This window comes from Lepisosteus oculatus, chromosome 12, assembly GCF_040954835.1.
Source record: "Lepisosteus oculatus isolate fLepOcu1 chromosome 12, fLepOcu1.hap2, whole genome shotgun sequence".
NCBI classification, from domain to species: domain Eukaryota; kingdom Metazoa; phylum Chordata; class Actinopteri; order Semionotiformes; family Lepisosteidae; genus Lepisosteus; species Lepisosteus oculatus.
In genome coordinates this window covers 20,714,641-20,725,938 of record NC_090707.1, presented here as the reverse complement: position 1 = coordinate 20,725,938, position 11,298 = coordinate 20,714,641, and the positions used below count along the sequence as shown (strand labels likewise).

Below are 11,298 nucleotides of genomic sequence, written 5' to 3'. Positions count from 1 at the left end.
TAATCGTTCTTATATGTTACATATATACTATTGTTGTTTGTTAAGTAAGAACCAAATTTAAAGGTCAAATTGAGGACATTCCTTGCTAAAAACAGAAATAATGTGTGGGATTCCTCGGGTGACACGGTTTCTCTGGTGGAAAAAAAACATTCAGTTTGACCAAGGAATAGCACATGTAATTATGTATTGTTTATTAAATGTCATAGCTTACATTCAATAGTTTGACCACAAAAAAAATAAATTGTTTTCGGTGTGAGGAGTTCCCAAGACCGGGCAGAACATTTTGTCACGTGACTCAGACGCCACAACCCCTCCGCTCACAACACTGTAAATACTGAGCCAAACAAGACCTCTGACAGTGCAGATTCGGGAAGCTTACCAGGGGCTGCAGGGGCTGTGCATGCAGGATATTCTTTTTTATTGCATTTAGACTAAAAGTCTTTTCGGATAAAATATCGCTTTCCAACTTCAGCTACAGTGATAGCTAAGTTTGGAAAGAAGAAGAAAGGCTATATAGTTTTCTATGCAGAAAAACAAATTTCAGTGTTTGCACGTCATTAAGGATAAATAATCGAAGGAATTCGATTCACTGGAACAAGACAAAAAATAACATGGAAAATACGAAATCCAAGAAGAACTGCTGTGGTAAGAGATGTCATTGTTACAGTATGTTTAAGTAGATGTTGCTGCACTAAATGTAACTGTGATGTATTATTTGCAAGTCCTAATAAACGTTGGTTGTAATTGATTTTCTAATTATTAATTTGCAGAATCTGTCAGCGATTATTTCACATCGGCGAAGTTTCTTATTTACCTTGGGCATGCTCTTTCAACATGGGTAAGTTAGAAAAAAAAATTTCAAGCTGGATATCGATTTTGTTTTCCTAAACATTACAGCGACGTTTCAGTGTTTATATCTTGTGGCGATACATGTAGCTGTTTTGCTTGTCCTGACACCGGAGACAATAATGAAGTCATTGCTGTGGCGTAAGGACGTCCGAAATACAAAGAGTTTTAATAACGACCTCCCAAAACCAGCTACAGTACATGTCAATTCGATCAACATGTATATGGTTTTGTTCAGTGGCAATATACAGTATAAACACTCTTATTTGAATACGTTGGTTCGGTTTAAATCGGACCAAAGCTAAAACAATGTCGTAACGATGTTGCTAATGCAAAACCTCGTATTCTTGTTGCAATATGTGCTGAACTTGCAGCCTACCGATTGAACCCGTATGTGTGCGCCTTGAATCAATACGAGTGTAGTCAGTTTTCAGCTATGGAATGCCGCTTGTGTCATCAATCTCTGGAACATACACGTTACAATTAGAGACACAGGTGAAATAATTAATGTTACATGTAAGCTTATTACCCGATCAGGACTCAGGCAAAGATACGCTTATTGTTTGCATGACACAGCTGTACGTAAGGACAGTCATTGTGACTCAGCAAGATGTTTGTATAGAAGAGTGATGCAGGGGTTTACAGTTACAATTAATTCGAATATTCACAGGCAATGCTGCGAAAGTCCCTACTTAATTCATTACTATTTTCTACCTGATAGCCTGGGATGATATTCAAGTTTAGCAGTATTTAGCAGACTCGGTTTATGACATATAATGAATTACATAGAGTTACACATCAACGCAATTTTCTTATTTTTGAAGCCTATTTTTGACAACATATTCATCTGTCGGTGAAATGAATTCATTTCTTAGGTTTCTAAGACACTCGTTCTTTTGTTTCTGGTGGAGAGTCTCTTTCGGAATAAATCTTCCGATTAGTTAATATACCTACATTTCTCCCTTTGATTTGTTCGCTTAAATATGTCTATCATTCGTGTCTTTACTTTGGAATACATTCAATACTGTTATAATATTAGAATATGCTGCGTCAATAAAAAAGTGTTCACGAAACGTATTTCCCGCCGGATAGAAATTCCACAATATAATATGGTATATATTCTGAAGCGTTTATGGCCCAGATATTATCTATGTTCGATGGATATGAATATTCTAATTTTTAACTGCAGTTGCCTGTGACGTGTCTCGGCACATTGCTGTGTAGATTAGTGTAACAGTTCTTAAATGTTGGGTACAATCTCGAAGTGAGGCCTCTTCAGTTTGCTTTTCCCGTTTTCTTCAGGAGTTACAGGGTTCACCGAAAAATCTGCTGGTTTGGTTGATTTCCCCCTATAAGTTGACATCAACACAACTGAGTACATTTTGAAAAAAGCTGTAAAGACAGTTGTGTCAGAAATGGTTTGCTTCAATTTAAGAATGCCTTTTTTAGAAATCAAGCATATTGAAGCTCTGGTAAATAATAATAATAATAATAATAATAATAATAATAATAATAATAATTCGTTATACTTATATAACACTTTTCTGGACACTCCACTCAAAGCACTTTACAGGTAATGGGGACTCTCCTCCACCACCACCAATGTGCAGTCCCACCTGGATGATGCAATGACAGCCATAGTGTGCAATTACACTTACCACACATCAGCTATCAATGAGGAGGAGAACAGAGTGATGAAGCCAGCTCATAGATGGGGATTATTAGCAGGCAATGATTGGGAAAGGCCAATGGGAAATTTGGGCAGGACACTGGGGCAACACCCCTACGCCTTTCGAGAAACACCCTGAGAATTTTAATGACCATAGAGAATCAGGACCTCGATTTTACATCTGAAGGACGGTGCATTTTTACAGTTTAGTAGTGCCCCTGTCACTCGAATCGTATGAGTTGATCCTTAGTTTCTTGTGAACACTCTTAACCAGGGAGCTAAATAGGTGCTTTTTTTACCTGGGGTTACCTTCTAAGCAAAAGCAGATATTGTAAAAAATGGGTGAAAACTACAACACAGAAACCATCTTCCATTTTTTTATTTTCTACCAGTTAAACACAGAATGAAACACATTATTCAGTACCTCCTCCATTGGCACTAATAACACTTGGCAGAAGTGTTATTAGCAAGCTTGCATCCCCCTGCATTTTTATATTTGTTTTGATAATATCCAGATTCTCGTGGCTCTCTCACCTAGTGCTTTTGACAAAAAAATGACTCAGATGGTGGGAGTGGTGTTAGAATGTTGTACTATACTGTGTTCTTGGGAAAACTGGAAATAAAGTAAAAACATTATTGGATTTCTCTTTCACATTAATTATTTATCTGCATTTTACAGCTGCATATCATTCCTAAAGATAATATCTTCCTTGCCTATATAATGTATTAATTCCTTCCTCCTGCTGCCTTCCCATCCACAGGGTGATCGTATGTGGAACTTTGCAGTGTCGGTGTTCCTTGTGGAGCTCTATGGCAACAGCCTCCTGTTAACAGCTGTCTATGGGCTTGTAGTGGCCGGGTCTGTGCTGCTGCTTGGAGCCATTATTGGTGACTGGGTGGATAAGAACTCCAGACTCAAAGGTGTGCATGAGGCAGACCCTTATCATGGTCATCCTTTATAGTCTATGTAGCACTGAAGGTGTTTTAAAAGCAAGGATGTAATATACAGTATGTTACATGTTTATATTCCTGTATTCATACTACTACATGTGGACTTTCCAAGGGATCGTTCCACATAGGAATTGACATCAAAATGAAAAACAAACACAAAGAGATACAGTATATGCTTTGAATAAAATGTATAGGATTGGCATAAATTGTTGAGATTGTAGAGTTACCATTCCATAATGCTTGTCTGTCTGTGTTTTTTATTTTGTACATGAAACGTTTGCAGTTTGCAAATGTTTTTGATTATAGTATTTTTTTTAGTCATATTAGTTTCAGAAGAGGACATCAATGATTCCTTAAAATCTGTTTTTTACCTGTTATGTCTCAAGAAAATGACAAGTTTTACGTATAGTGTACATTCCATATGTATGTACAAGTATAATGTAGCTATGCTGTTTGAAAAAGGAGATCTGCACCTGTTCCAGTGTCCTCCTTAAAATTAATAATATATTTCTTTCTTATGTTTCAATCCTGAATAGTTGCACAGACTTCATTGATTGTCCAAAATTGTTCGGTCATTTTGTGTGGTATCCTCTTGATGATGGTATTCCTGTTTAAAGTTCAGCTCACAGGACTGTACAATGGCTGGCTTCTGGTAAGTATTTGAGCATTATTGTCTATTGTCTATTATTATGTCTGATAAAGAAACTAGGTACCAGTGTTGAGACTTAAGTTAAACAGCACACTCCTTATGTTAAATATTTAGATAACAAACACTGATTTGAGGGCAAATTCAAGTAGTTTTAATAAATTGAGTTTTAAAAAGTTGAGTGTCTATCTTTTATGTATTTTTAAATCAGTAAAATAATTTTTAAAAAGGCTAGGATTTATGTGCACATTACTGGTCAACAGGAAAGTTAATGTGTTTCACATGTGATCATCTTACACAGTTAATTAATTTGTAGAAACCTTATAGATTTCTAGTAGATTAAGTGAACACGTGATCTTGGCATGTTTGTGTTCAGAAGGTGGTGAAATATGAGACTCAAGTGTGGAATCGCTAGTTTCTGTTTGTCATGTGATGAAGAGGCAGGCAGAGCAAAATGTTGTTCCTTCCTGCATTCCGATCTTGTCCAAATGTACCCAGAAAATGGTAAATATTTGAAGGTTACAGTGAACTAGGTTAAATTTAGCTTGCTGCTAATGTTGGGTCTGTTTGAGGAAAATCGATTAGTACTTATTGGGTGTATTTCTGGTAAAAGAACAATGCTTAATCTTATAATGAAATATGGCTGCATTGTTGTTTGCTTTTCAAATGAAAGTATTCAGTGTCATTTATTCTTACAGTATTAGTATGAATGTTAATTTGTGCAGGGAAAAAAAGTCCATTTTAATTTTTAAATAAGGTAACTGTGCTTTGTTGCAAGTCAGGATCTTGCTCAGAAAAAATCAGTAATGGGTAGATAAATATTTAAAATGACAGGTATGAGTCTCTGTTTAAAAGATACAGATATTTAGAAAATAATTACATGTAAAAAGTATTTGGCAGCAAGAATTTGTTGTATTTACGCAGTTAAACAGGTTTCCAAGTTCACACACGCTTTTCCTGTCACCCAGTAACAAGCGATAAATTGCTTTGATTTAAATCAATGACCATTCAATATATTTAGCTATGGTGAAGTTAGAACATCAAAGGTGATATTCCTTTGTGTGAGCCCCAAACATTATGTAATAAAGATGTTAAAAACTTTCAAGGAAGAATAATACAAGAAAGAGAGTTAATTATGAGCCGAGAATAGAATCAAGTAACTGAGAGTCAATAAGCAGAGGAGTCTAGAATTGTCTGATTTGAAACACCACAGAGTCCAACTTGTGTATATTGCTGAAAACCTATGGAGCATATTGTTGCTTTAAACATATTATCTAACATTCCATATTTGTTTCAGAAATGCATTGTGTATTATTCAGCTGTTCACCCATGGCTTGTTGCTGTTTTTGGTTTCCACAGACTGCCTGTTATGTAATGGTCATCACCATTGCCAATATTGCCAACCTTGCCAGCACTGCCATGTCTATCACCATTCAGAGAGACTGGGTTGTTGTAGTGGCTGGGGAAGACAGAAGCAAGCTGGCAAGTAAGTGCCTTTATGACCTGTAGCAAACTGGTCACGGTTCAGGTTTATACCCCTATGCTGAAGTAAGCAGATTTGATGTCTTAGAAACAGGTACCTTGAACTTCTTGGAACATTCTTTTTCATGCGCTTTTATAAGGTTATATTGTTTCTCTCCTGACAGATGAGAATCATAAAAGCGATACTGCACAGGAAAATAGTGTTTAGTGCTTCCCATGAGATAAGTAGCTAGATTACTGACATGTCTGTAATGGACCATAAAATGCACTGCTTCCCAACCAGCGGGTTAATGGATCATGAATGTCCTTGCAGCTGCCCTATATTGGTTTAAGTTTTTTTTAGTCAAGTACATAATTCTTTATCTTGTTGAATACCTTGTTTGTTTCTTCTTTCACACAAATGGATTTAGACAATCGTCTTGAGATAAGAATCAACAAACATCTGTGGGTTTTGAAAAAAAATACTGATCTTCTGTCATTTTTTGGACCAACTGTAAATGACAGGTGTGTCAGGTAGATCTAATGAAAGATGTCCTCTACTCAGCTATGCATTAACCTACCCTCTTTTTCAGAAATGTTCTAATGTTAGCTTCATAGTTTTCTAGTTTGCATATAAATATATACTAATAAGAGAAAGTTCCTGAATTAAAAATGGTATGTACTGTGCTGTATATTTAATGTATGATGTGGTATTTGTAACCTCTTATTTATAAACTGAAGAGGAAAGGAGCAAATGTCTTTACTCATTTCAAAACCTTTTTATGTTTTCCTTAGACATGAATGCTACAGTAAGAAGAATAGATCAACTGACCAATATTCTGGCCCCTATGGCAGTAGGACAGATCATGGCCTTTGGCTCCCCAGTTGTAGGCTGTGGATTCATTGCTGGCTGGAACCTGTGCTCCATGTGTCTGGAGTACTTTCTGCTCTGGAAGGTCTACCAGAAGACACCAGCCCTTGCTTTCAAGTCAGGGCAGAAGGAGGCAGACCAGGAACTGAAACATCTAAATATTCAGAAAGGTAAAGAATATCCACAGAATCTGAAATAAATATCTCAGATTTTACCCTCATTTGGAAAAAATGTTTTTCTCGCTATTGATATCAAAACTAAATCTTTTGAGTTCTACTTAAACATTGTACACTTATGGGAGATCAGTATAATTGTTGTGTCAACAAATAGAATATTCTGCAATATATTAGATCTGCAACACTAACTAAAATCTGTGTGTAGAGTCTCAAACGTATTGAATGTTGTCTTGTTCTCCAAATCGAGAACAGTTGGGGTACAAGCTCTGCAAGTGAAAACTATTGGAAAAATAACTGAACATTGTTTTATGGAGGTTTAAGAAACGTTAAAGTAGGAACCTGTATATAAGTATCACAGCTCTAGAACACTCATGCATTATCATCTTTCCTCTCTCCGTGCTCCCCATTGCCACCCTGGCTTTATCCCTCTTATAAAGAAGACAAACTGATCCACATCAAAGCTCTGCGTGCATTTCAGTTAGGGTATGGCTGAACTACTGAATTTGTGATTAGTTCTGAGTTGATAAGATTTCTCTTTATCAACAGAACTGGAAGAAGGTCAGAAGTTATCTGAAGGCTCTCAGTTGATGAATGAAGGCGTCTTAGCAACCCAAGCTGACAAGAAACATGGCTGCTGGCATCAGTTAGCAGAGCCATTCCGCACCTTCAGAGACGGTTGGGTGGCCTACTACAACCAGTCTATCTTCTTTGCTGGCATGTCTCTGGCTTTCCTCTACATGACCGTTCTGGGTTTCGACTGCATCACCACCGGATACGCTTACACCCAAGGTCTCAATGGCTCAATCCTCAGCTTGCTAATGGGGGCCTCAGCCATCTCAGGGATCTTTGGAACTGTGGCCTTCACCTGGATCAGGAAGTGCTGTGGCCTGATCCGCACGGGGTTCATCTCAGGAATTGCACAGCTCTCGTGCCTGCTGCTGTGTGTGGTCTCAGTCTTTACTCCCGGGAGCCCCTTCGACCTGAGTGTGTCTCCTTTTAAAGACATCATCAGCCACCTGATGGGAGACAGCGCCTTGCCCAATGCCATCCCCACTACGATGTCAGCCCTCACCACCGACATTCCCAGCTTAACGAATGGGTCCACGGCAGCCTATGAGTTAGTACCTCAGGTTCAGTCTTACATATCAGTGAGCTTTCTGTTCGCAGGAGTCATTGCCGCTAGAGTGGGTAAGTAAGGAGTGTTTTGTTCTTTTCATTTGGTTTGATTTGGTTTGGATTCATCAGTAATCCCAAAATGACTGCTTTTGCCACTCTTTGTTCACTTAGTTCTTCATTTCTGTGGTTTCCAGCCTTGTAGCTTGTCACATCATGGGGCCTTTTGGATATGAAGTATTTCACAAACATATGTGTCCTTGCATTTGATAACCCAGATTCAGCCACAGGATATATTTAATCAAAATATACAGATAAAGAACACAACCTACGTTTTACTTTACAATACACAGCATACATGGACAATAGTTTTGTTTCAGTAGAGATTTTGAAATCTTGTTTCTGAAATCTTAATTATTCTTCATTAACTGGCACTTACATTAATAGAACAGTGTTACTTTAGAGAACCTTACGTGGATTTTTAAAATTGCCATAAGGATTTGAGATGACTATGCCAGGCCAAAGCCCATAGGAAAGTAGACAGTACAGAATGAGATATTCTTGTCATATCTCTAAGCTTTGACCTTTGAATCCTGGATTCCTTGAAATAGGTACTTGCTCTTAAGTTCTCTGAATTCTTTTACGGTTGTAGTGATAACCATGTGGGGATTACATCTCAGTGACGATCTCCTGGTTTTTCTTTTTTTCAGGTCTTTGGTCCTTTGATTTAACCGTGACACAGTTAATCCAAGAAAATGTGATTGAGTCAGAGAGAGGTGTCATCAATGGTGTCCAGAACTCCATGAATTACCTCCTCGATCTTCTGCACTTCATCATGGTGATTCTTGCACCCAACCCAGAGGCTTTCGGGTTACTGGTCATTATCTCTGTCTCCTTTGTAGCCATGGGACACATGATGTATTTCAGGTTTGCCTACAAAAGCTTAGGAAATCGTCTCTTTTTGTGTGGTTCACCAGAACATAAAGTTGAAACTGAAAATTCCTCACTTCCTGACTCCAACAAGGTATAATTGGTTTAATAAGTTTCCTATGTAATGTTATACAGCACCCTTCTGGGGCTTATTGCAACTGTAAAGATAACATGCTTGCATTCAGTTACAGCATTTCTGATTATTTTGTAGCTTTAACCCAGAACAGTGTTTGTAGTCATTGTATATTGTGTTAAATTTGAGTATAGGATTTAACATAGTATGGCAAATGTGTAGCATTCAGCAATGTTGTACAGTTAAAGGAGCTCTTCCAAGGAGCAGACTACAAAGTGTCAGTAGAACTAGGAGAGGGATTTCAAACAGAATGAAGCAGTGTTTTTGAAGTGATCACTCTTCTCAGTCTATCGAAATACTCCACTGGTATAAAGACCTTGCAAGTGGTCTAAAAGTATAAAGAAAGAGAGAGTATATTGCTGCTTTCTGATGTGCATTATGTGTGTGTTAAAGTACATCTTTGTTCCAAGGAGTGCACTGGTTATCCCGAACAATTGAAATACAAGTCTGTCAGTGTGGAGGACTCCCAGCTGTTAAAATGCCATTATGTATACATAAGCTTAACATTGTAGTACACATTGGAAAGTCAGATATTGGATAGATTTTTCTTAGGTTTTAGTATAATTTAGCAATTGTAACTTACTAAAACATGTTCATATTATTACATGATGCATGTAATATACATAACTATATACTGTAAATTTTATTTCATAAGACTGGGATAGCCTCTTTACCAGTGGCTAATAAGGGTTCTATATATACTTACATGTTTGTTAAACTAATATTCAGTATTGTGTCTGCCTTGTTGGTGCTAATGTATTAACTTGCTAAAGAAGTAGGTAATTATATTTTAAATGTTTTTGCCATTACCAAAGAGATTTATAAATAAGTTGTGTTTATTACAAGTCCAAGAAGTGAGGGAAAAATAATCCTGTTCTAGCTATAACATTTTTGTTTTAAAGACAACTTACGTACATTCATCCCATGGCTTCAAAGCACTTCAGATTCCTAATGCTGTGAATTGTTAAGAAGAACATACTTTGATCAGAATTCCAATTTTCTCATGTCACCATGCACTTTTTAATTTTTTTCACTAGGAAAAACTATTGGCACTTTCAGCTGTGTGGCATTTGTTTTATTGTTATGTTTTTGTACATTCTCTTTGGGTTTTCTCAGTATGTTCGTTTTCCAGGCTCATGTCATCCAAAACTTGCAGTTAATTGTTTTTCTGTGGCACTGAGAAGATTTGAATCCCATTATACTACTTTAGATTGAGCCTTAAAAACACTTCTTAAAATCATATCGTGCCTGTTTATAAATTGCACATGGTCATACACAAACCCTGACTGGTTTAACGTCCAAAGGAAATGCTGCTTTATTTGACCAGAAACCAGATTTAAAACTTGTTAAAAAGTTACCTCTACATTTCATCATCCAGTTTTTATGGTTGGAAGACAAAACGTCTGTGCATTAGCTATGCAACTGCAGCAGACTTAATGAGGATGTTCTATTTCTCAGTTCGAATTGAACACAAGGTGCACTTTTAGTGGCTATGGCCTTCTTACTATCAAAAGAAATACAACATTTTTTAAAAGATTGCTTTCTGATGAAAGACGTTCATGTTAAAATGAACGTCTTATACTAGATGACATACAACACTTTGTAAGAAAAACACAAATCCAGTTTGACCACTTGATGAGAACAAGGAAACCCCCATCTTGTTTTGCGGGATGGGTTATTTATATTCTGAGTACATGGGGCCACCTAGACTGGTTTCTTTAAAAATGTGCTGACACTAGGAGTCCTTCCTAAAAGTGTTTGGCATAGATTTGTTGGTCGTATTTTATTTCAAGAGCAAAAATGTTTCCTTCTACTTCTGGCAAATGGCTATTTTTAGATTACAGAAATCTAACAATGTGAATGCTACTTAATGTTATTGTGCGAAAACTAAAAAAAAAAAATGAATCCAGTTATTTAGATGTACTTTTCCATTTAACATTATTAGGTAGCTCGTAATTGTTTTAAGTTTTTAGCAAAAGTAGCTTTTGTATTTTTTTCATTTATGTTATAATAAAGCAAAAGAAGTATGGGGATGTCAGCATTTTTAAGGAGACAATGTAAAATACAGAAGTACTTTTTGGGGTTTAAAGGGATTGGAGAGGATGAACCATAATCATACACAAGGCTGCCTTTTGTTAAAATCAGAAACAAAGTCCACAAAATGTACAAGATGCTATTAAAAGTGAATGTAAAATTTGTGCACCATTAACAAATCCACCAGCAATATGTGTAACTTAACCTCTGTGATGTGTTTTTGAGATTGTTTCAAGTCTTTTTATATTGATAGATTTCCAGTACTTTGAGTACAATTGTTCAAATCTATAACTGTAAAAAATGTTACTTTATGATTGTATTAACAAGAAACACTCCATACTTTAGAACAGTGGAGACACTCAGTTTGTATTGCATGAATTATCTGAAATAAAGGCTTATATAAGTGGACAGTTTCTTATGAGTGAATTAAAATCATAAAAATACCCACCTCTTAAGCTGATTTTAGCA

General features: G+C 36.6%; 1 protein-coding gene across 1 annotated transcript; it reads left to right on the top strand.

Moving 5' to 3' along the window:
* Nucleotides 1-341: 341 nt before the first annotated feature.
* On the top strand, nucleotides 342-11,238 carry slc40a1 (solute carrier family 40 member 1). The gene is made up of 8 exons (XM_006636670.3): nucleotides 342-645; nucleotides 771-838; nucleotides 3,277-3,436; nucleotides 4,003-4,118; nucleotides 5,472-5,598; nucleotides 6,369-6,614; nucleotides 7,167-7,808; nucleotides 8,444-11,238. Exons 1-8 carry the CDS (start codon nucleotides 612-614, stop codon nucleotides 8,761-8,763), a joined length of 1,713 nt encoding a protein of 570 aa, XP_006636733.1. The 5' UTR covers nucleotides 342-611; the 3' UTR covers nucleotides 8,764-11,238.
* Nucleotides 11,239-11,298: the final 60 nt, after the last annotated feature.